At 40.0% G+C, this 24,861-nt stretch overlaps 1 protein-coding gene across 3 annotated transcripts in view; it reads right to left on the bottom strand.

Annotated features, from left to right (window-relative positions):
• dmd (dystrophin) overlaps positions 1-24,861 on the bottom strand; it is a 1,415,828-nt gene that overhangs the window by 91,183 nt on the left and 1,299,784 nt on the right. For all 3 annotated transcript variants that reach the window (XM_052015085.1, XM_052015086.1, XM_052015087.1), the window contains exons 63-64: positions 22,609-22,669; positions 21,321-21,359 (exon numbers count right to left, since the gene is read on the bottom strand). In XM_052015085.1, the coding sequence (XP_051871045.1) occupies positions 21,321-21,359; positions 22,609-22,669 (100 nt within the window). The remainder of the gene's footprint in view (positions 1-21,320; positions 21,360-22,608; positions 22,670-24,861) is intronic.

The following is a 24,861-nucleotide window of genomic DNA, read 5'->3' as shown; positions in this document are numbered from 1 at the left end:
CAGGTTCCAAACAAAAGCTCTCCATCTGTTTTCTGATGTTTCACCCGCTTTCATCTCCAATCTCTGAGGGCTGAGTAATGCACCCCAGACCCACAAAAAAAATCAGCCTTTAAAACAAATGTGCAAATTGATCACTAACTTGTGTTGAAGGTACCTTATGAAATGCAATCGCCATCAAGTGGAAGCTGATTTGCTCCATTTTTTTCTTTTGCTTTGACTCTGGACCCAGCAATGCTATTAACTCTTAACTGCTCTTTGAAATAGCCCAAAAAACCACTCAACTGAATCAAAACTAACATTTCAAAACAATATAAGAATAAAGCCACTGAGACCACTTATCCTTGACTGAGGCATTAGTTACAGACATGTAAATGTTGTTCCCAGACCGGGGTGAACTTTCAATGTCTTATTCACAGAAACTAAATTGAGAGAACTTTCCCACAGACTAACCAAATAACAGCCTGACACAGTCAGACCCACAGAATCATTTCTGACAGCCAACATCCTCAACTCTCCCAACACACTTTGTGGGTATGCTGTGACCTTCTGACAGGACAGATCCACCAGATGAAATGGACAAGGGCAAGAGGCACATATCAATGCCACCTCTTGCCGTATGTAGGCAGGAAGGGGTGGCCCTGGGAGTCATCAATGTTGACTCCAGAGACTGTGAAGTCTCATAGAATCATAGCTTTTCAACCCTGCCACAGGCAGCTGTGAAAGGTGGTGGACAATTGGAGTCTCCAGTTAATGGGAGGAGGACCCGCCAAGAAGATCATCATCCAAAGCAGTTGGCAGAGCCTGGTTTTTGAGTGTCAAAACATGGCTGAATTACTTGTAACCATCTTCAGCCAGAAGTACAGATGGTCCTTTGTGGTTTCCTTATTGTGCAGAAGCAGGTCTTCAACTAATCTGATTTGTTTATGTTGATATGGAAAAATGGCTGAGAGCAAAATACAAGGAACACTCAAGGCTCCAGGCAGCATGCTGGTTGTTGTGACAAAGACCTGTGGTCCTGAACGAGCTGCAATCCTAGCCAAGCTGTTCTCTTACTCCATCAGCATCAACCAAACATAAAACTTCAATAATCCTACTCTCCGACAATTCGGAAATCCCAATAGTTTTGCACATGGTTCACCGGGTAATGTTTGCCAGTTGCTGGGGTCCTGTTTCCCATTCAACTCATCTTGGCCCCATTTCGCATGGTGTCTTTAAATTGACCAGGATCCCACTTCCTGCGCTCCCTTTTGTTACGGACTCAGTGAAAGTCCCTTTAAGATAGAGAGTGTGTGTGTATGTGTGTGTGGGGCGTGCTTACGTCAATAGAAGATAAAGGACGTAATGACGTTGTTGAAGAAGTTAGAAGGAGAAGAAGGAAAGAGAGAGAGAGAAGGGAGAGAGACACCAGCCTGCTTGTTTTCTCTATCGATGGATGAGAAACAATAACTGTGTTTGCCACTGAAATCCATGTATGGAAGTTGGAAGTAATCCGGTGGAGTTCACTTTGTTGCTGACCTGTAGAAGGAAACAGGTATTTGTGTGTGGACGACCACGGTTCGGATGCTTTTCGGGGTGAGGAAGTCACTACCGAGTAAACACTGGAGTGTCGTTTGGGTTCCATCGTGGAACATTTGGATTTCGTATGTACTCTCTCTAAGTTTTTCTACATCTACATCTTATCTTCAGACAACGGTGGTTGTTGAAGAAGCCCTTGCTCATGTTTCACCTTATGGCTTGCGGAACTGAACTTTAAGAACCATTCAGGAACTGGGAGTTTTGGACTTTGTCACACACACACACGAAGAGTTTAGTTTTGGGGTTAACGTTCGAGGTTTAACATTTTTGAATTCTAACATACTAACATTTTTACTTTTATTTTACGTATTATCATAAGTAGTGATTAATAAAATAGTTTTTAACACTAAATCATGCTCAGTGTGTTTCTTTTGTTGCTGGTTCGTGACACTTTAAACTTACTGGATTCACTGGGAAATTTATTATAATAGTGTTTAAGATATTAAAGAAAGAGAATTATAAAAAATTCTTGGATATTACTAGGATATTAATAGGAATAGCATCCAATTGTCCGGCACCAGCAAAGTCCAAGTGCACCAGATTATTGGAGTTATACTGTATTGCCCACAAAGCACAGGAAAAATCCATTTCAACCAATTATACTCTCAATTATCAGCAAAGTAATGGAAGGTGTCATCAACAGAGCTATCAATGGACCGCCTCGTGATTCTGTTTGGATTTTCACCAGAACCACCCAACTCTAGACCTCATTATTGCCTTAGCTTAAGCATGAACAAAAGAGCAGAATTTGAGGCAGGGTAAGAGTAACTGCACCTGACCTACTGTGGCATCAAGGAACTCTGGTAACACTGAAATTAATGACAAACCAGGGCAAAAGTCATTGCTTGAACAAATGTCACTGTTGGATGTCAATAGCCCCAACCTCAGATAATTACTGCTGAAGTTCCTCAGGGCAATGCTCAAGGCTCAACGGTCTTCAGCAACTTCATCAATAATCTTCCTTTCATCCCAAGTCAGAAGTGGAAAATTTGCTCAACACCATCCAGGACCAAGCAGCTGTCTGATGGCACCTCATCTGCAACAGTAATCAGTAATTTCCTCCACTTCTTCTGAATGAACATTCTCTCCACAACTTATAGTGTGGCTGCATCTATAAAATGCACTGCAGTCACTCACTGAGGCTATTCTGGCAGCACCTTCCAGACAAACAATCTTTGCCACTGAAGAGGTCAAAGGCAATAAGCACTTGTAACACTACCTCTTAGGGTCCTTTCAAGCCGCACACGTCCCAAATGTATCACCATTTCTCCATTCTTCCTTGGTCTAAATGCTGGGACTCTCTTTCTGGCAATCAGTGGAATTGCCTTCATCAGAAACATTTCATGAATTCACCACCTTCTCAAGAACAACTAGGGGTAGACAATTAATGTTGGCCTTACCACTGACATCCACTTCTCATAAAATGAACACAAAAGCTTCAAGAAAACAGAATTGTTTCCTGAATCTCCCCATGAGTTTCAAGAAGTTGCTGTATTAACACATTAAATAATCATTAAAATGTAACCACCCAAAATTAAGTCCTAGTAATTAACATTTCTAACAACATAATTATTAGGCTGTGTATAATGACAATGCGAAAACCAGCCAGAGAGGAGCTGGTTCGTTAATTCCACTGTCAATCAATCTTGATACTCCCATTGCTGTGAGTGACTGAGATTGACTTGAAGCACTTAATTTACATATTCTCTGTTCACTGTTTTTCTGGAGAAATTGCCTTGCTTCTATTATAAGAAATAGCTGAACTTTCTATTTCCTCTAACCTTTAAATAGAATATTTTCTGAGTAAATTGACTTGATTTGCTGTATAAAGACATGCTGAAAATCACACACCACCATATCCCTCACTTAACTCTAAGTCTGATACAGTGTTATCGATAAATATTCTTCAAGTACAGGTATGCCTTGACTTATGACTGTTCGATCTACACATTATTGCTCTAATGCAATTGACGCTTTGGTACTTGTCTATTACAAATCTATTTTTCGCTGTGATAAATAATGCACTACTCTCCATCCATAGGAAGAACTGTGTCAAAATATTCTTTCTTTCTCTCTCTCTCTCTCTCTCTCTCAATCCAAACATTTTTTGTTCTCTTCATTTCTTCTTCTGTAACCAATCTGACGTGATCCTGGAGTTTGCAAGCAGTGGTGAAATGACATACTTGAACAAAGCTCTCCACAAAGATCGAGTGATCACTGTGCAGGAGCCTGCCTTTTGTCGACATCGGCTGCTGCCAGCTGTCCATTCAAAAGGGATCCCGTATATCCAAGCAACAGTGATACCATTAAGCTGTTTGAGGGTATTGAATAATTCTCCCAGACAACAAAGTAGGAAGCAAAAAGACAATCTGTCACTCAGATTTTAAATATTTTACAGAGAACAAAATGAAAATCAGCACATGCATCGATAATAAGGTTGAAGATAAAATATAACTCTTTAAAAAAATAAAAACAATAAATTCTATTTTGAAGTATTAATCTGATGGAATTACAACCACGGATATGCAATTAGTTCTTTGGGCCTTCTTAAGCTGCGATATTTTTATATAAATTGCACTTGAAATCTGTTTGCACATATTGCTGATTTCAGCCAATATTACACCAGATTAGAAAGAACAGGACTCTGCATTTGCTGCTCATAGTGCAGTCTCCTTAATGTTAGAAAGTTCCACTGGATTGTTTTAGCAAACACATATGCCCTGTCTGCAAGTGTGATCCTGAACTACATGTGACCTGTTGTTCCACACTAATTCTCATTCCCATTCTGTAGCTTGTTTTATTCACATCTGAACAAGCTTAATGGAACTGCAGCCATAATGTCTTCATTTTCTGCAGGGTAATTGTTGTGCCTTTGGACTGAACTGAAGCTTCTGCTCCTTTTCGCTCATGTTTCAGGACATTCAAATGCCATCTAATGCCCACCCCTAATTGCTCTTGAAAAGTGGAGGTGAACTATCACCTGGAATCCAACAATGTCCCTATTTTCTCAATCTCTGGGGCTGCTGAGTATATGCAACAAGTATGTTGACCTATGAGGAAGTCTTGGTTATTATACGTTTGTGCCTGCAGTCCCTTATCAAAATATAGTTCAGTTTTGGGTTATCTGTCCTTAAATATAATCCTGATTCCAGGAGGACTTGCTGTGTACACCTGATGTCTTCTGTTTTTATTTTTATTTTCCCTCATTAAAGTTCTGTCCTTTACAATATTTTGTTCTTGACCTTAGTTCTTTGGGCAGTTACTCATTGCCTCATCAGGATCATCTTTCTGCATTATGTGTCACTTTTCATCTCTCTCAAACTTGCCAAAACTGCCCGCTAACCCAGTAGCTCCCCTCTGTGACTGCAATTGGAAATCTTGATGCTCTCATTGGTTATTCTTATTTTTAATTTAACAAATGTGTTCACATGCTCACAAGTTAACCATTCGCCCATCCCTCCTGTTATATGGCCATTTGGTTCATCTTATTGAAAGAACCAGAGGCATGCAAGAGAGGGAAATGAGCATGCAGGACTGATTCTTCCCCATTAATCTAAAAATATTCATAATGTGAGGTTATGCACACACACACACACAAACTTGCTTATTCCATATTCATGGTATCACAGAATCAAACAGCATGGAAACAGGCCAATTGGCCCAACACACCAGTGAGCAGTCTACTGTGTTAATCCCATCTCCCAGCACTTGGTCCATAGCCCTTAATGCCAACATGATTCAAGTGCTCATCTAGGCACTTCTTAAATGCTGTCAGCGACTGAGCTTCAACCACTCTCTCACACGGTGCATAACACTCTTTAGGTGAAGAAGGTCTCCCTCATATCCCCTCTCAGTCTCTTCCCCTTACTCTGAATCTATGTCTTCTAGTTTTATCTGCCACTGATATAGGGAAAAGTTTCTTGCAGTCTACCCTAGCTATGCCCCTAATAATTGTATATATCACAATCATGTCCTCTTTTAACCTCCTCCGCAACAGGGTGAACAGACCCAGCCTCTCCAGTCTTTCCTCATGACTGAACTGCTCCAAGCAAGGCAACCTCCTGGTGAATTTCCTCTACAACCTCTCCAGTCCATAGCATGGCGACCAGAACCGCACACAGTACTTCAGCTGAGGTCTGACCAAGGTTTTATGAAGTTGGAGCAGAACCTCCCAACTCCTGTATTCAATGCCCTGACTAATGAAGCCCAGTATCCCATATGCCTTCCTAACCAGGTTATTTAGCTGCATTTCCACCTTCAAGGATCTATGGACTTGTACTCCAAGGCCTCCCTGTTCTTCGATACTCCCTGAAAGCTACCATTCGTGGTGTATATTGTAGCCTCAATAATGCTCCCAAAATGCATCATCTTACGTTTGCCTGATTAAAGTCCATCTGCCAATTTTCAGCACATTTCACCAACCCATCGATATCTCTGTGCAGCCTTAAACTACTTTCCACACTACCAACAACTCCGCCAATCTTTGTGTCATCCACAAACCTACTGATCTTGCCTCTCATATGTACTTCCAGGTCTTTCAATTATATTATAAAGGCTCCCAGCACCAATCCTTGTGGGACACTATTAGTCACAGGCATCCAATCAGAAAAACAACCTCTGCAATCATCCTTTGTCTCCTATTGCCACGCCAATTTTGGATCCAGTTTGTTGATTTGACTTGGATTCCATGGGTCCTGATCTTTGAACCAGTTTCCCACGTGGGATCTTGTCAAAGACTTTATTCAAGTCAATGTAAGTCACATCCGCTGCCTTGCCTTCATCGATACACTTTGTTATTCCTTCAGAGAATTCAGTTAAATTGGTCAGACAGGATCTGCCCTTGACAAAGGCTGTCTGAGATTAGTCTGTCTTTCCAAGTGATCATTAATCCTCTCCCTCAGAATTTTTTCCAGTTTCATCCCTACCACTGAGATGAGGCTCACAGGTCTACTGTTACCAGGCTTTTCCCTGCTGCCTTTCTTGAAAAGGGGACCATGTTGGCTGCCCTCCAGTCGTCTGGTGCCTAATTTGTGTCCAGCGGAGATTTAAAAATCTTAGCCAGCAACCTCTTCCCTTGCTTCCTGTATCAGCCGAGGATAAATCCTGTTCAGTCCTGGGGATTCATCCACCTTTAAGCCTGCTAAGGCATTGAGTAACTCCCCTTTATTCATGGAGACCTGCACTAGGCTCTTACCTACCCCTTCACTGGATTCTCCAACGACAAAGTCTGTTTCCTTTGTGAATGCCAATTAAAAGAATTCATTTCGGACCTGACCTATACCTTCTGACTCAACACAGATTGGCCCTGCTGTCCCCAGTGGACCCTACTTTTTCCCCAGCTACTCTTTTGCCCTTAATATACTTACAGAATGCCTTCAGGTTTACCTTAATCCTGATTATCAGTGATTTCTTGTGACCCCTCTTAGTCTTTCTAATTTCCTTTTTAAGCACCTCCCTACATTTTATATACTCATGATAGACCTTCCCTGTCATTAGTTCCCTTTACCTGTTATATGCCTACTTTTTTCTCTTTATCTAACTCTCAATATCCTTCAACATCCAGGGTTCCTGATAATTGTTACCCCTGGCTTTTACCCTTACAGGAACATATTGGCCTTGAACTCTTGTTATTTCTCCTTTGAATGCTTCCCACTGTGCAGATGTAGACTCACCTGCAAGTTGATGGTCCCAATCTACCATAATGTTAGGGACTCACAAGTATTCAAACACTGGCAGATTTAAATTCCAATGAACACCCAAGGAATAGTTGTTCATTTAAACCCATTCCTCCACTCCTTCACCGCCGGCATGCAAAATACTCCCCTTAATGAATTTATTCAGTGTTTGTTGGAAAGTTATTGTTGAATCTACCTTCAACAACCCTTTTGACAGTGCATTTCACATTGTAATAATTAGCCATAAACTGTTCTGATCTCATTTCTGGTTATTTTGTCAATGACCTTAACTGTGTCCTATAGTTATCAAATCCTATGCCAATGAGTCTAGTCCTTTTTACTTTAACCCTTATAACATTAAATCTCTCCTTAATCTTATCTGGTCTGAGAACACTCTCAGCTATTCTATTCTCACCTCTGTGCAGTCCCAAATAGCTTGTATTTTTATCTCAGACTGTCAGCATTTGCAGGCTGGTTTTTTTTTACATGAATTCTCTAACTGATACTGCTCGCATTGAGTTGTGCAAAAGGGGACACTCGTTCATAAAAAGAGCTTCAGCAGTGAAGCCATAATCCTCCTAATGTTAACAGGGAGCCAATGTTGAAGCTTTATCATCTTTTATTTATCACTTGTAATAAAGTATTCACAAGCAAAACGTTAACCTGTCCTTCCTGTTTACAAATCTTTCCCCACTGACCTACAAAACATTTCACTTCTCGCATTTACCTAATTTGCATTGAAAAGTCATTGTTGAATCTGCTTCCATCATTCTTTCATGCAGTGCCTTTCAGACTGCAACATGTAAAAACAGCATTGATAGAGCTCACTTGACTGATTGTGTCTATACTCTGTTTTAAGAACTATCTGAAGAGTCGCAGTCCTGTGCTTGTTCCTCTGAACTCAAAATATTTGCCTTTTGGTTTGCATATAATGCATTTTGCAAAAACATCAAATAAATAGTCTAACAATGAGAAAAGGAAATCACTCTTAAGTATTCCCAAGAATAAACAGATTTTCTTTTGTTGTTTGATACTGAGAATTCTTCAATACCTGGAAAACTCATACTTTGAAATCGAGTTTTTATTGAAATGATTTTTTATTGTCTAATGTCTGTTTTAAAGAAATCTAAAATGACCACATGGTATTTTTCATGCTCTTATGAATACTTTTGTTTATACTGTATGGGCTGCAATTCATTTAACTTAAAGTTTTATTATCTTTCATGACATTGACCCACAGATCACAATTTTCACTAATACAGCACTAAGGTTCACATGATTGCTTTCACTGAAGGTTATTACACAGAAGTGGTGTGTGGATATCAATGGCAGCTTGCATTTATATAGTGCTTTTAAACCTCTCAAGGCACTTCACAGGAGCATTATCAAACAACATTGAACACCGAGTTACAAAGGAAATCTTAGGTCAAATAACTGAAAGCTTGGGGAAAGAGGTTTACTTTCAGGTATTTTGTATAGGAGGAGACAGAAGTCAACAAATGGAGAGATTTCACTATGAATTCTAGAGTTTGGGACCCAGGCAGCTAAAGGCATGGTGATCAATCATTGAGTGACATAAATCAGAGAAGCAAAAGAGACCAGTACAAGGTATGCATTGAGATCTGATGGGTTCTTCTGTCAAAAATGTTCACAGAGCTAAGCAGGTATTTGAAAGCATAAAAGAAAACTTCAAAGTCAAGGCCTTGCCTGACCAAGAGACAACACAGGTTAGCAACAAAGGGATTTAGCATAAGTTAAGATGTGAGCAGCATGTTGAGGGGTGAGTTTTACCCAAGTAACTACTTAAACTGCATGCACCAGATATTTATCAATCAAGTGAATCAACATTTTCCACAGAGGCAAGAGAGACAGCTGTTGTCCAATTTAGATCACACCAATTATATTGTTATTCGGAAACACAAATTGATGTTCATTACACCGTGAAAAAAAGATTAATCGGATCACATCTGTTTAAATTGTCTACCAAATCTCTGACTGTTTAAATAGTCAAAAGAAATAATGCATGTATATAATTTCTTTTATTTCCACAGTATGTTCCAAAGTGCTTTGTAGACAATAAACTATTTAATTTCAATTGAGATGTTGTCACAGTTATATTGTTAGAGAATGCCTGCCAATTAAACACAATAGGTTCTCACAAACATCAATAAGAACAATAAGCTGAAATGCAGTTTTGATGGTGGCCAGAATATCAAGAAGTCTCCCATTCTGTTCTTTGAACAGAGATCTTTTATTTTCAAATGACGCGGCAAAATTGACCTCAAAATAATTTCTCATCTGAAGACCTCATCACTGTACTGAAGTGACATCCTTGCTAGTCTGGAGTGAGGTTTGAACCAAAAACTCTGATTTGGAGGCATCAGTGCCACCACTAGGCCAATGCTGGCAACTTTAATCAGATACCGTAACATCACTGCTAAAGTGTTATAGGGAATATTCTTCTGTTAGTGCACTTTTTGCAGAGTCTGAATGCTACAATATACTAGAGAATCAGCCTTTTAGAATGGATTTGCTGTGAATGACCCTGGTTACAGAAATTAAGGGACTGCAAGCTGTACCTTGGAATCTGAACCAACAAAGGTCAGTTAGATCAGTTGTTTTGTTTCATCCTGTGAAACCTAATTAGAAATGAAATACTTTTTCTCACCCTCCCAAATAAAATTCTTTTAAATATGCCTTTGGATTTATACTAGCATAAAACTCATCATCTACTCTGCAGCAGAGAAGCTTCTGAGACCAGAACTGCCTACAGTTGGCATCTCAAGGCACTGGAAAAAACATCATTGATGGTATCTCCAGAATATCTCCAAATTTACTGGAAGGACAAGTGAAGCAATGTCATTGTCTACTCCCAGACCAACATCCTGGGTATTGAGGACCAAGTTACCCTCAGATGGTTACGTTGGGTAGGCCACATCATTTGCACGTCTGACACTAAACTCCCGATACACTGTTAACCTAAGCTTTGTTGTGACAAGAGATATCCACAGAGGATAAGATTGAATTGATGTGCTCAAGGATTCCTTGAAGAAGTGCAACATTCCCACCGACTCCAGGAAACTTCTGGTCCACATCTGCTCAAAGTAGAGAAGGAATATTCCAGATGGTATTGAGAACTGCGAGGTCATGCACCAGGAGCACGCAGAGGCCCTACATAGGCAGTGGAAGGAGCGCACCCACCCACCCTATCTGTCACCAACTGCCCCATTGATGGAAGAGTCTGCAATTAACACACTGGCCTCATCAGCCATCTCACAACCCACAAAACCAGAGTGGAGCCAAGTCATCCTCAAGGGACTGCCGGAAAAGGCGGCGGCAACAATAAAGATGACTTACAGAGAAAATAGATTCTGAAGTCTTTGAGTCGGAGTGAAAATATGTATTAGAAGTTAAGATGAATGAATTTTTTAAGTTTCAAAAGGCAGATTACATATTTTTCATGAAAAAATACAAAAATTCTGAGGAATTCAATTTCATATTTAGTGTGTAATCCTGCAGAAGTTAATGTGTTCTTTCAAAGCTAGGCAAGATAATTATGCCTTCCCATTGGCACAACACATACATGCAACTTGTGAAAGATATGGATTTCGATACTGCCATTCCTTTAAGGCTGGAATAGGGAATGGAACAAGATTTACATGCAATCATTGCATTGCGTGCAGTCAAAAAAGACTGCAGCTTTACTAAAGAGCTGAGTACAGAACATTTCAGTATCTGAGAGTAATAACTGAGCTCTTTCATTCTTTGATTCTAAACAAAAGCACAATGATGTTCTTCACATATGGACAAACAAAGTAAGAGCTGGACTAGGATACTTGGTCCTTCAAGTCTGCTCTGCCATTTAATAAGACCCTGGCTGATCTGATTGTGACTTCAATGCTGCATTTCTGTCTGCTGGTGATGACATCTCACACCTCCTTACTTATGAACCTGTGCCTTAGAAATGTTCCAAGGCTCTTGCCCTCATTGTCCTTAATGGGCAACTCCTTATTTTTTAAACAATGTTGCAGAGTTCAAGATTCTCTTGCAAAGAAATATCATCCCCACATCCTCCCTGTCAAGGTCCCTCCAGACTTTAAAAATTCATTTACAACCCCTCTCACTCTTCAACACTTAAGCAGATACAAACCTTGCCTGCACAACTCTTTCTCAGAAGACAAACTGCCCTTTCCAGGTATTTGTCTAACAATCCTATTCTGAACTGTGTCCAATGTATTAACATTCTTCCATAAGTAAAGATACTAATCCTATTCTCACCCACGCTCTCTAAAAATGAAGCATAACCTTTCCTACTTTTAAATTCAATTCCTCGAGCAATAAACAATAACACACCGTTAGTTTCCTAATTACTTGCTGCACCAGCATACCAGCCATTTACAAATAATGCACCAGGGCACGCAGATCCTCCTGCATCTCAGAGCTCTGCAATCTATTACTTGTTAGGTAACATGTTTCTTGAGCATGTTTTTGGCCAAAATAGACAAATTCACATTTTCCCACATCATAATTTACTTGTCAGCTCTTAGTTCGCTCACTTAACTTATTCATGTCTCCTTACGTCCTTTTCACAATTTACATTCTTATCTACAGCTATACCTGTATCATCAGCAAATTTTGCAACAATACTTTTGGTGCCCTCATCTAAGTCATTCAACAGAAATTGTCAAAAGTTGAGGCCCCGGCACCAATCCCTGTGGCACACCACTTGTTACATCTTGCCAAACAGGAAAAGGTCCTTTTATACGCTCTCTCTATTTTCTGTTGGTCAAATGAAAAGTGGCCACACTTCATGAAAATACAATTCTGGTTGCAGCAGATGCTACACATCCTTGATATCCAGGTCGAGACTGGCTGTGGTTGAAACTCCATATCCTATCCTTCAAAATAACAGCTTACGGCCAATTTGTCAACATCACCTGACATTCTTTGAAACTCCTGCCCATTCATTTCAGCCATTAATTTAATTCTGCAAACTCTTCCTCAACTGTCTATCAATATTCGCTCCACACAACCCCACCCCCTGTATATCCATTTTTTGTAATGCCCACACTTTACAATAACTTCTGCTTTAATGGAATGCACTGCCTGGGGTGGTGGTGGAGGCAGATACATTGGACAGGTTCAAGAGCTTGTTGGATAGGCATATGGAGGAATGTGAGATGGAGGGATATGCAGGAGGAAGGGGTTAGGTAGTGTGAGGGTGGTTTGATGGACGGCACAACATGGTGGGCCGAAGGGCCTGTTTTGTGCTGTATGGTTCTGTGGTTCTATGGTTTCCATCAGATCAGTCCTTGACATCTTCATTTGTCCCATAGCTCTGGCCTGCATCAGCTCATCTGCCATTGATGCTTTCACCCACATCTTTGTTTCCCTAGAATTTACAATTTCAAACCACTCCCTGCTATTCTCCCTTCTTCAACACTGCAAATCTGAGGTCTCCAAAACTTTGTTGCTCTATTCCAACACACATCACCCCTGCGCTTTCTGATTTACAATGGCTCCCAATGAAACAACATCTATTTTAAAATTTTTGTCCTTTGCTCTCAGGTTCACCCCTGGTCAAGCCCCCATCACTATCAATAGTCCTATAACCCTCCAAGACATCTGTGCTCCCTCAAATCTAACCTCTTGATATTCCCCAATCAATGGCAGCTATGCTTCAGGTCCAAGCCCAGGAATTCTTTCGCAAAACCTCCCTGACTTTCTAGCCCCCCTTCCTTCTTTCATCCCTCGCCTCCCTCCCTCCCCCCCCCACCCCCCACCATTCTTTCATGACTGAGTTTTTGATCACCTTTCTTACTCATGTGCAACTCAGGGTAACTTCCTGATTGATAATTCTTCTGTGAAGTGCCGAGGACATTTCTCTATGTTAAGGTGCCAAAAAGACATACTATTGAGGAAAATCTGAATTTGCAAGAAACAATGGTCACACAATTATGAACACTAACCCGTAATTTTCTGAAACCTGGTTTAAGTGAACGGGAAACCAGAGACTTGCATTCTCACGCTGAGTGGCCCATTGCAGTGCTCCCTTCCACAAGGAGGGTACAATTTGGGCAATCAGCCTTATAATTCCTTCAATCATTTGGTTCTTGAACAAACTGGCACAGCCCTAATCACTCACGCTTAGCAACAGTATGACCACTTTGATCACTTCGCACTAAAATAAACTTTTTTTTTGTTCTAATTATGTTCTTTCTTGTAGAAATTGTGTTCATGTTTAATTTTTGTTTTGTGAATGCTGCTAATATGATGCTACATGCCTGTAATGCTGCTGCAAGAAAGTTTTTCATTGCACCTGTGCGTACATGTACTTGGGCATATGACAATAAACTTGACTTTGACTAATTATTCCTTCAGACCTATCTGCTGCTTTACACAATAATTTGCTTGTATGGTTTCTCAAACTCTAGCTCCTAAGGACAACAAAATTACTTAAGTTTACTGAATTATTTTTTGTTGCAGCCATCATGTTGCAATGGATTTACCAGAAGTTTGAAGGCTAAAGTGTAATAAACCTAAAATTAAGTCAGGGCAAATATTCCCAGGTTTGGATACTGAGGATGAATATGCATTCAGAAAATGAGTTCCAGACTTCTGGTGATACCCAATGCAGAAACTCCTGATGTTTTCTGCAATGCAGGAACTTAGTTACAAGCTTGAATTTCAACACAAACCACATAAAAGAAGCTTGGCAACAGTGTGAAGCTACATGAAATGGAATACCTTATTGCAACAGGCAACTCTTCACTGTATACCACAGCATGCATGATGCAAACACTGTGTAAAATGCATATTCTCCAGACTGCAATGAGAAATGTATTCAATTTCCACCGATAAGATTTCAATTATTTTACAAAAAGGAATCCTGTTGGGATGTTTTCATCTCGAATGCCCAGTCATGCTGATGCAGCTTTAACACTGGTCACTGTTGCTAGGTTGCAATCAGTCCCTGATAAAGGCTGGTCAGCTGAATAGCTCCTGTAGAATAAGTAAAATTATTCATGGCTTAAGAAAGTTAGAAGGCACAAATGGGTTTGAATTTTGAAAAGCTATTTCTCCCTTCCCAATCACAAACTAAAGAGCAAGAAGAACACGTGAAATTAGTCCTCTTGTGTCAGTGGTGTTTGCATGATCATTCTGGGAATGCTGGTCAGTTTCCAAATGGCAAGGCCCTGACTGTGAATAATTTGCTGTTTAACCAGCAGGAATGAGAAAAGTGGATATACCATAGAGAAGGGGATGGTGGATGGGGATTATTCAGGAGTGGGGTGGTGTTGTTGAGTATACAGGTGTCTGGTTGGGATGAAATGAACTGACCCAAACCTGACCAAGGTCAATCAACCTGAGCACTTGTATTTTTTTCCCCCACACTCAACGATATTTGGAGGAATATGTAGAAAAGCAAGTAAGAAATGCTTGCTCTGCTGTAAATTCATCGGTGGAGAACCGAGGACACATGAAATGACACTAAGTGAATCATCCTGACCTGGATAAAATACTGAGCTGGGCTGGCTTGGGATGACTCAGCCCAAATATTTTATCAAAATACATATCTGAACTGAACCAAGGACAAATAGGTGAGACCCATCATGCAGCGAAACTCTAATCAGTGACTGGTAGAAACTCATTTATTTCTGAGGAGCATTATCACAAGGCTTGATTTATCACGAGGTAGCCGCATACTCGAGTTGCTGAGCACATTGTACTGATCAAGAACGACAATATGTTCCCACTTCAGAGGTACTCCCTTTGTTGCTCCAACCATCATCCAATTTGGTTCAGACTGGGACTAGAACCTCAGATTTTTTCTGTCTATGAATTGATAACAACATCATATGGTGAATTCACCAGTAAGCCAATGAGAGTTGCTGTTTTTGTTTTGATGAAGTACACCCATTTCCTTGTTATCACAAAGCAGCACATTTGGAAATGACTCTAAAAATACATTTGAAATTGAATACAAAAATGTAATTTCATTTGAATTGGATTTACATGATTATTTAAGCATTAATTTGGTTTATTAATTTAACAAGAAAATTGTGTAAGCACAGTGACATTTTCAGTGTGATGCATTTCTTACCCATTATTCAACATTTCTCAATTTTGGAATTTGTTAGTGACTAAAGTTCATTGAAAATTAATTTTTGCTGACAGAACAATGCAAACCTGGCATCCATCCAGAACAGCCATCCCATTTCTATTCACAAGTCAGGGAAATGTTATCCTCAAAATGACTCTTTTCATAAAGGTTTGAAGTTATTAACATTTAAATTTATTAATGTTTAATAAAAATTCATTCAATCTCTCAAGTAATCATTGTAGTGTCTCTTTGCCTTTTCTGTGATTTGAATGTAAAATAATTTTTTCAAGGCTTTTTCAAGACCCAAAGTAGATTTCTGTTCATTGCCTCCAACATTGTTTCTGCATACAGTTAATGAATTGTCTGACATATTTCCCTATTGGGTGTCTGATACAATTGAATCTTCACTTTAAAAATGTGATTATTTTCAGAATCATTGCTGTATTCCTAAATTGAAAGTTATTTGAGCAGGGGATTGGGGAGGTGGGGTGCTGGTAAAACGGAAAAGTATCCATTTCGAAGTGAAGCTCAGTGTGCAAAAGGAGTGGTCAGGTACTTACAAAACCTTGCTGCATAAAAGTTAATTGAAAAGCCTGTGAATGCTCGGACTGATAGAGAGAATTTTTGATGGGACATGGAGTGAACATGAGAGGCTGCATATGTGGTACATGGTCCAAGGTTGAAATGAATATTTGGGCAGGATCAGATTCATGCCACTAATACTACAATGTCACGAAATTTTTAACTTTGGAGTGGAAATAATTGCATCCAGTTGAATCGTGCTTGATTCAGCCCCTAGCTGTAATTCATCCCACTCCTATCATTTGTGTTTTCCCCATGCTTGTTTCATCCTGTATGGGTTCAATTGTCCGGGGCCACCTGATCCAGGAGACAGCGGAGAGGTATTGCAATGCCACAGTAGCTATCAGGGGTGGGTACCTCTCGGGTCTCACCTCCAGGATACCCTGGTTTTGACTGGGATAGTATGTCACTTCCTGTCAAAGGCTTTAAGAGTTTTTAAACATTTTTAAATTGTGGGAGGGCCCAAGTCTGGGGCATAATTACTTGCAAGTAGCTTGATGCTTGTGGTTCCCTTTGGAACCACTGGTCATAAGCAACCTTATTCAGTCTGGTACATACACAATTTGCTCTCACTTATAATGGTCAGCTATCAGGCTATCTTGCTCAAACAAACTCAACCTAATCACCAATTTGTTGTGGATTCTTTTCCCAGCTTCTTTGCTCTGTTGGGTAGAGCAGAATGGTTGGATGAGAAGGCAAAGGCATTCAGGGAATAGGCTTGGAACTACATGATCAAAAGCCAGGCAGTTCAAAGGAGTTTGCGTTGCATTTAGCCAAATCTTCATGCGCATCCAATCATTTGCGATAAAACATTAAAACATCACTTTACATTCTTTTGGGGAAGTTCTACCTTGTGCCACTGTTCTGAATGTATTTGTGAATCTCTCTGTGAGCCAATGGGAAAGCTAGCTGTTATGTTTTGGAGAGTGTGCATGCATAGACTATTGAGATTAGGAAACTTACCAATACTTTAAATCTGCACATGTGCAGCGAAGTATGATTTGACTTCTAATAAAAAATAACAAAAGGCAGAAAAAAGTGATGAACAGATTGTGCAAGCTGCAAGCAGCAGCAGGGAGGAGGGATGAAGTTTGGATGTATATCTGCTGCCAGATAAATTGAACTGTGTCTGATGAAACTGCTATCATAATATGTTTACTATCAGGACTGGCAGCAGCAAAAAAGATTTAATGACTTATCCTTGCCTCTAATCAGCACATTCCTGGTCACTTTGAGGTCTGAAGTATAATTGACTGAATCGGACCTGCTTCCTTGACGGTGCTTCATTATTTCTATTTACATATTGCAGGTAGAAATATACAAAGGTTCATTCAACACTGAGTAATTGCACATGTTTGAAGAAGTTTCTCCTTTTTGTTTTAAGTCATGTAAAACCTCTGGGGGAAAAAAAACTCAGAAATATGACACCAGAATTGAGAGGAAATGCTGTCCAGGAAAGATTCAACAGACGTGGGATGGGAATTCACTTGTGAAGACAGGAAGCTGAGATGTGACTTATAGAGGACTTCAACATTCTGAAGTACCTTGAGAGAGCAGACGCTGAGATGTTGTTTCCAATTTTAGGGGAGATCAAAATTAGGAGCTATAAATTTAAGATTATCCCCAATAAATTCTATAAGCACTTCAGGAGGAACCTTTCACCCAGAGTGTTTAGAACATTGAATACACTACCCCAGTAAATAGTTGAGGTAAATAGCATCGATGCACTTAAGGAAAAGAATATAAGAAATAGAACCAGGAGTAGACCACACAGCCCTTCACGTCTGCACCATCATTCAATAAGATTCTGACAGATCTTTCACCTCAGCATCACTATCTGTTTCATCCTGAAGCCTCTCTGCATCCTCTTCACAGATTACATGATCCCCTCATCCAAAACATTGATAATGATTGTGAACAAATTGGGCCTCAGGATTGTTCCCAGTAACACTGCCTCCCAACATGAAGGTAACTTGCTTATTCCTATCTTCTGTTCTTTGGAAGTCCTCAATCCATGCCAGTATATTTTCCCAATACCCATGCACTCTAATTTTGTTTAATAACCTTGTGTGGCAACCTATCAATAACCGAATGAGAGTCCAAATACACCGTATCAACTCATTTACCCTTATCTGTTTTGCTGATCACAACCTCAAAAATCTCCAACAGGTTTGTAAATCCATGTTGATTTTGCCCAATCCCATTATTATTTCCTGATGTTCTCTTTTATTACTTCCTTTAAAATAGATTCCAGTAATTTCCCAGGTACTGATGTCAAGCCTGCAGTGGCCTGCCTTCTCTGACTTCCCCTTTTTAAATACTGAGGTTACATTTCCTACATTCCAATCTGTGGGAATCATTCCAGGGTCCATGAAATATCAGATCTGAGGTGAGCCAACTGTCAGGTTGAAATAAATTACTTTCAATTTTTATATTAAACCCTGTCATATTATGATTGTTGCTTGCTGGAGCCATCTTAATTACCAGATCATCGATTAACCATTTCTCATTGTGGAACACCAGATCTATTCTCAATATTCTGTTCCAGAACACCATCTCCTTCTCTACTCTGTAACTTTGTTTTCCACACCTTAATGCTCATTTGGTTTGTCTAATCTTTTTGTAGATTAAAGTCCTCCATGATTATATATTACAATCATGTTACAAGCAGCTCTAATTTCTTGACTTAAACTTTGCCCTGCATCACCATTACTCTTTGAGGCCCATATGTAACTCACATCAATGTTTCCTGCTAATTGACGGTTCCTCGCATCACCCAAACTTGATAAACACACAAGGAAAAAAGTAGAAGGTCCAATGGAAAGGCTCGAGAAAGCAGGATGAGAGAAGGACTGTGTGCAATATTCATGCTAGCATAGACCAGATGGGGTGAATGGCCCATTTCTATGCTGTTGACATTGTGATAATTCTATCTCATTTCAGAACAGATAGGCCAAGATCAGCTTGTGTGGAGTGGCTATGTCAGGGGGAGTGAGAAATAAAGTTAAGGTGCATATTGCCTGACAATTTACTCCACCCTGTAGGTACATACATTATATTGCCATGAAACCTGTACCTGGAGTCTACACATCGAGCATGATAGATAAAAGACCACATCAACTGACTTTAAAGCTCAGATATGAAACAATTTTGGAGAGTTTCAGTCAGATGCACAGTCTGAAGTTGAATCCAGAACACTAAATTGTACCAATTTTAGCCATGAGATTATTTTTAAATAACAATTTCTTAACATTCAATTGATGATTTCTGATAAGCTAGAAGCACCAATTATTGCTTAGTTTTTAAAAGAATTGTGAGAGTAAGAACAGAAGATGTTGGAAACATTCATCAGGTCAGGCAGCATCCGTGGAGAAAGACAGTTAACATTTAAGGTCAATGACTCTTTGTCAGAACTCAGGGGTCACTTTCTCTTTCCATGGAAGTTGCCTGTCCTGCTGAATACTTCCAACACTTTCTGTTTTTGTTTCAGATTCACAGGATCTGCAATTTTTATTCCTAAACTGTAATTTATATGTACATTTTCTTGAGGAGCTTGCTAAGTAATGAAGCTATTAAAAAAGGAGAGAAAGGTACAGAGATGCAGCTGTTCTAGTCAGGAACTGAGGAATTCTTAACAGCATCATCCCTTTATGTCAACAGCCTTTAGCATAATGACCAAGTGTACAGCTCTCTGCCGCCACGAGAATAATCCCAACTATTTGTCATACAAGATCTCTGTTCGAGGCATTCCATAAGGGTTAGGCATAAAGTGCAGATCTTGTGTGATTTTCACCACGATAAGAGACAAAACAACGTGACCAGCATTATGACTAGAGTACGGTCTGTTGATACACAACTTACAGATCTACATACTGATTCATCTATCAGTCCTACAGACAACAAATCAATTGATCACAGGTAAGATTGCAACTGTTGGTTTGCCTTCCACCTCAAACTCTATTCCTTTGTCATCCAAAATACAGCCTTCTCTCAAACTTCTGTCAAGCTGAACCTGACCATTCACATACGCAACATCTTATACCACACTATCTTACCTATCAGCCTTGTGCTCATTGTTCTACCATTGCCACAACTCTGTGTACAATCCACCTGTAGTTTTGTCCCTCCCCATCTCTGCAACTTCCTCCCTTACTCCAACCCATCCTCAAACTTCAGCCTCTGTTCATTTTTTCCTTTAGCCCTCCACTCAAGGCCATAATTTTGGCAATCCAGGCCCCAAATTCATTATTTTCCCCCTAAATTCTGCCATCTCTCTCTTCTCATAGAGTATGCTCCTTCAAACCCACTCCCCAATCAAGTTATCATCACCCATCCCTGTAATCGCTATTGGTTTTTGCTTAGTTATACCGCTATGTAATTCTGAATATTCTACCACATTAAAAAGCTTTGCGTAAATGCAAATTATTATGCATAAACAACAAAAAACTAAAGTTTCTCAAGACATTTTCATGAAAACTGAACAACCTTAATGTTAAGTCTGTTTCTCTTTCCTGAGATGCTATCAGACCTGCTGAGTGTTTCTCGCACTTTCTGCTTTTGTTTTAAACTTAAATGGGGATTTGAATTTTACAGTTCAGTCTGGGGGCATTCTTTCAGTTATCATTGCCACATACAGCAATAAAAAATCTTTAGAAAACACACCAACTTTTGGTTTCAATAACAAATTGCTAAATGGGTGATGACAATGACTAATATCTTCACAAGTTATCCATTGCTGCCCACACTTTTCCAATTCCCAACCTCCAGTCATTCACTGATGAGCATTTCTATCACAAGTCCACAAGAAATGTGATTGGCTGACAGTCTTTGCACAATATCCAGATTATAAAAGCTGCATTCTTAAAGCAAAATAACATATTGTCAACACAGAGTTCTATCGATGTAAAAATGCTTAAAAAAAAGACAACTTTATCTAATATAGAAGATCTTTGGGGGTGTTACATCATTTGGTGAAAAATTAAATACTCCAGCCCCATACATACCTTGAAGTTGCATCGGAGTGAAGTTCCCAGAAAGTACTTATATGAAGAAAGTTTCTGTGCATTGATTAAGTCACAAACACAACTACATCCTGAACCATATCAGCCTCTGTTTATAAGATAAAGTCATTTTGTTCTCAAATATGTACAGTCAATCATGTCAGGTAAGGTTCAATTTGTCGAAAAAAAGCATGCTAATGTCAAGAATTCTTATCAAAAGGTTATCTTTCTGTAATTACTAATTGATCCCAGAGGCAACACACAGGGACAAAAATGCTTCTAAACCACATGCTTTTAAGTGAGAAAAACTATAAAGCATGGCAGGGTAACTTTCTAAAAACTACAAGCAAAATCTATTAGATAACAAGCAGTTAGATTTCTCACTCTGATGACCTTAGTTTACTTCCGATCACAGTCTTTGCACTGGAATAGAAAAAGACACTTGCTTAGAAGATTGGCATGCTGTCATGAGGAAATAAGACCCCTTGAAAGGAATAAAGCAAATTGGAATGGGTAGCACTCAAGGGGCATCTAACACAATGTTTATCTTTTTTTTATCAAAACACTGGAAATAAAGAAAACAAATGTTTACGTTATATGGTAACATCAATATTATTTAGGCATGATGTTGCACTTGAGGAAATTGGCTTGTGACTGAAGATCTGACTGGTGTGTTGAGATCTTCGCTCTTTCAGATGCAGTAAGCACTCAGATTGGGTAGTCTAGATCTCATGTGTATCAGGGTCTATGGCATCAATATGCAGTGTCTGGATCTTTGTTCATTTAGATGCAGTGACCTTTGGTAACCTCGATGAAGTGTGCCAGGACTACCAGTGTAAAGATTCAGTGTGCTTGGATCTTTGGTAGCTTACATACAGCAACTCTGGACTTCTCACAATTTAAGTGAAGGTTGTATTTTGATCTCACATTGTCCAGATGCAGTGTATCTGGATGTCTGGCATGAAACATCCTCTGACTCTGGTAGGCTGGATGAAACATATGTCTGGATTTCTGGTTGTCCAGATAGTGCGTGTCTGACCTCTGCTCGTCCATTTGCAGTGTGTCAATGCTAGTTTATGTTGCTGCTAGCCTGGAGCTGATTCAGTTCAATTTCAGGGATTTCCAGTGCACAAAACCAGTTCATAGGTCACACTGTGGCAAAATGATCCTGGGACATTTCCTTGACATAATGAAGGAGTCTGTGCTTGCATGAAAAACCGAATCCATGAATCTGCTGCTGGGATGCAGGAGATGGATTTTTTTCCTTCCAACTGCTGGTGGCTAGCAGGTGTCTACATATTTTGTTAAGCCAGAACCTTATCTAAACTATGCCAGTGTAAAAATCATGTTTACTGTTCCTGTCGATTCCTGAGGTCTCAGTGCACGAAATAGGAATCCAGCTCCAATAGCTGCCCTTATTTCACACCGAGGTCTGTAGCAGCAGGAATTCAATGCAGCCAGCACAGAGAAGATGTTGTAAAAATTTATCTTTTTGGTTGCAACCAACAATTTAACACTTGCAAGCTGGGAGCCCACTTCACCGACAGAGGCCTTAAGTGCAAGACAAAAGCACACTTTGAGCCCATTTCACAAGTTAACTTCGTTTCTGAGGCATTTTTAGTTTATATGCTAAATATGCTATGAGCGTGTACAGTCTTAAAATAGTACTTACTTAATATAGTAGGGAACCTTGTTGGGTGATATTGCTCGCTCCCAGGGACCTTGGACAGAAGCTGAAAACAAGAAGCCAACGAGAAAAAGGTTAAGTCTAGTGTAAATAAGAAAAATACATTAATCATTAAAATGACTATTTTTATACTCAGCTCAGCAGATCTCCATCTGTTTGCTCAGCTGCCCATGAAGAAGGGAAGGATTAACCCAGCAGTCTGAGAAATTTTTCTATAAATCTGTTTGAAATTGAACTCTATCAACCATAAAAAATAATGGTGAAGCACTTGGGTTACAGACCTGGGGTGTTGATAATTACAACATGCATCGCCTTTAATACCATCATCACATTTCAGACCAAAAAACAAACTGTAATAACATGGTTAATAGTGAGTTGACCCAGCTCCCAATATACCCAGTGTAACACCATGATACAAATGTTAGAAATAACCCTTTTGTTCAATATTAAAATCATAGCCAAAAGACGGCACATTTTCTTGAAAATTCAGCACCCTCTATTCTGAAAGTGATTTGAGTTGGAAGAGGGTTAACCTTAAAGGTTGCATTAAGATATTTGAACAACCCTGCTTTTTGGATAATTATTGTCAACCACTGATCAGTATCAACACCCTTGCCTTTCACTCTGGGGTGGGTTCAAGTCTTCTTCGAAGGTTTGAATGAAGAGAAGAACTGCACTGTTGGAGAAGTTAAACCAAGGGCATGGCTGCCCACTCAGGTGGATGAACAAGTACCTGCAGTTGGATACAACAAAGGTTATGCACTGTAATGGAATCCTGGCTCTGGTACTGAGCACTTGTGCTGCAGAATATCGTGCCTTTAGCCATGATGTTCCAGTACAACTTTAATGCGGGTATCTCATCTCCAATGTGGAACACTCATGACTGTGTGGTCAGGCACAGCTCAAATGCCATCTATAAATTCACCCATGACACCGCTGTTGTTGGCAGGAATCTCAGATGGCGAGGAGGCGGCGTACGGGAGTGAGATAGATTGGCTGGTTGAGTGGTGTCACAACAACAACCTCGCACTCAATGTCAGCAAGACCAAGGAATTGATTGTGGATTTCAGGAAGGGGAAGTTAGGAGAACACACACCAGTCTTCATTGAGGGGTCAGCAGTGGAAATGGTGAGCAGCTTCACGTTCCTGGGCGCCAACATCCATGAGGATCCATCCTGGGCCCAACACATTGATGCAATCACAAAGAAGGCATGCCAGTGGCTCTACTTTGTAAGGAGTTTGAAGAGATCTGGTATGTCACCAAAGACTCTTGCAAATTCCTACAGATATATGGTGGAGAGCATTCTGACTGGTTGCATCACCGCCTGGTATGGAGGCTCCAATGCGCAGGATCAAAAAAGGCTGCAGAGGGTTGTAGACTCAGCCAGCTCCATCATGGGCACAACCCTCCCCACCATCAAGGACATCTTCAAGAGGTGGTGCCTCAAGAAGGCGGCATCCATCATTAAGGGTCCTCACCACTCGGGACATGCCCCCTTCATGTTACTACCATCGAGGAGGTGGTACAGGAGCCTGAAAACCCACACTCAACATTTCAGGAACAGCTTCTTCCCGTCCGTCATCTGATTCCTGAATGGTCCATGAACACTACCTTGTTATTCCTCTTTTGCACTGTTTATTTATTTTTGTAATTTATAGTAATTTTTATGTCTTTATGCCTTGCACTGTACTGCTGCCACAAAACAACAAATTTCATGGCATATGTCAGTAATAATAAAGCTGATTCTGATTCTGATTGTTGCCCAGTATGTCCCTTACGTAAAAATAAAGACAAAGCCAAAACAACCAGTTGGTCTACTCAATCATCAGTACGATGTGATTATCATCACTAACTGAACAATAACTTGTTCACCAATGCCCTGTTTGGATTCAGCTGAGACCACTCACACTAAGAACTCATTATTGCCTTGATGCAAACTTGGATGCAAGAGCTGAATTCCAGAGACGACGTAAGGCTAACAATTCTCTTCACCAAGGTAAATACAACATATTGGAGTCCTAGTAAAACTGGAGTGAACAGGAACAAGAGGGAAACACTCCACCAAATGGAGTCATACCATCCCCATCTGTGCAAGTCCCTAACTGCAAGTTCCCAAAGCTAACCGCCATCAGTCTTTCATCTTTGGCAGTCCCTCAGAATTGAGGATGAGTTGCTTCCACTCTGGTTTTGTGGGTCCTGAGGTGGCTAATGAGGCCAATAGGGGAACTCCAGATTCT

The sequence above is a fragment of the Pristis pectinata genome, chromosome 4 (assembly GCF_009764475.1).
Source record: "Pristis pectinata isolate sPriPec2 chromosome 4, sPriPec2.1.pri, whole genome shotgun sequence".
NCBI classification, from domain to species: Eukaryota; Metazoa; Chordata; class Chondrichthyes; order Rhinopristiformes; family Pristidae; genus Pristis; species Pristis pectinata.
Note: the sequence above shows the minus strand (reverse complement) of the source record. Positions and strands in the feature narration are given on the sequence as shown.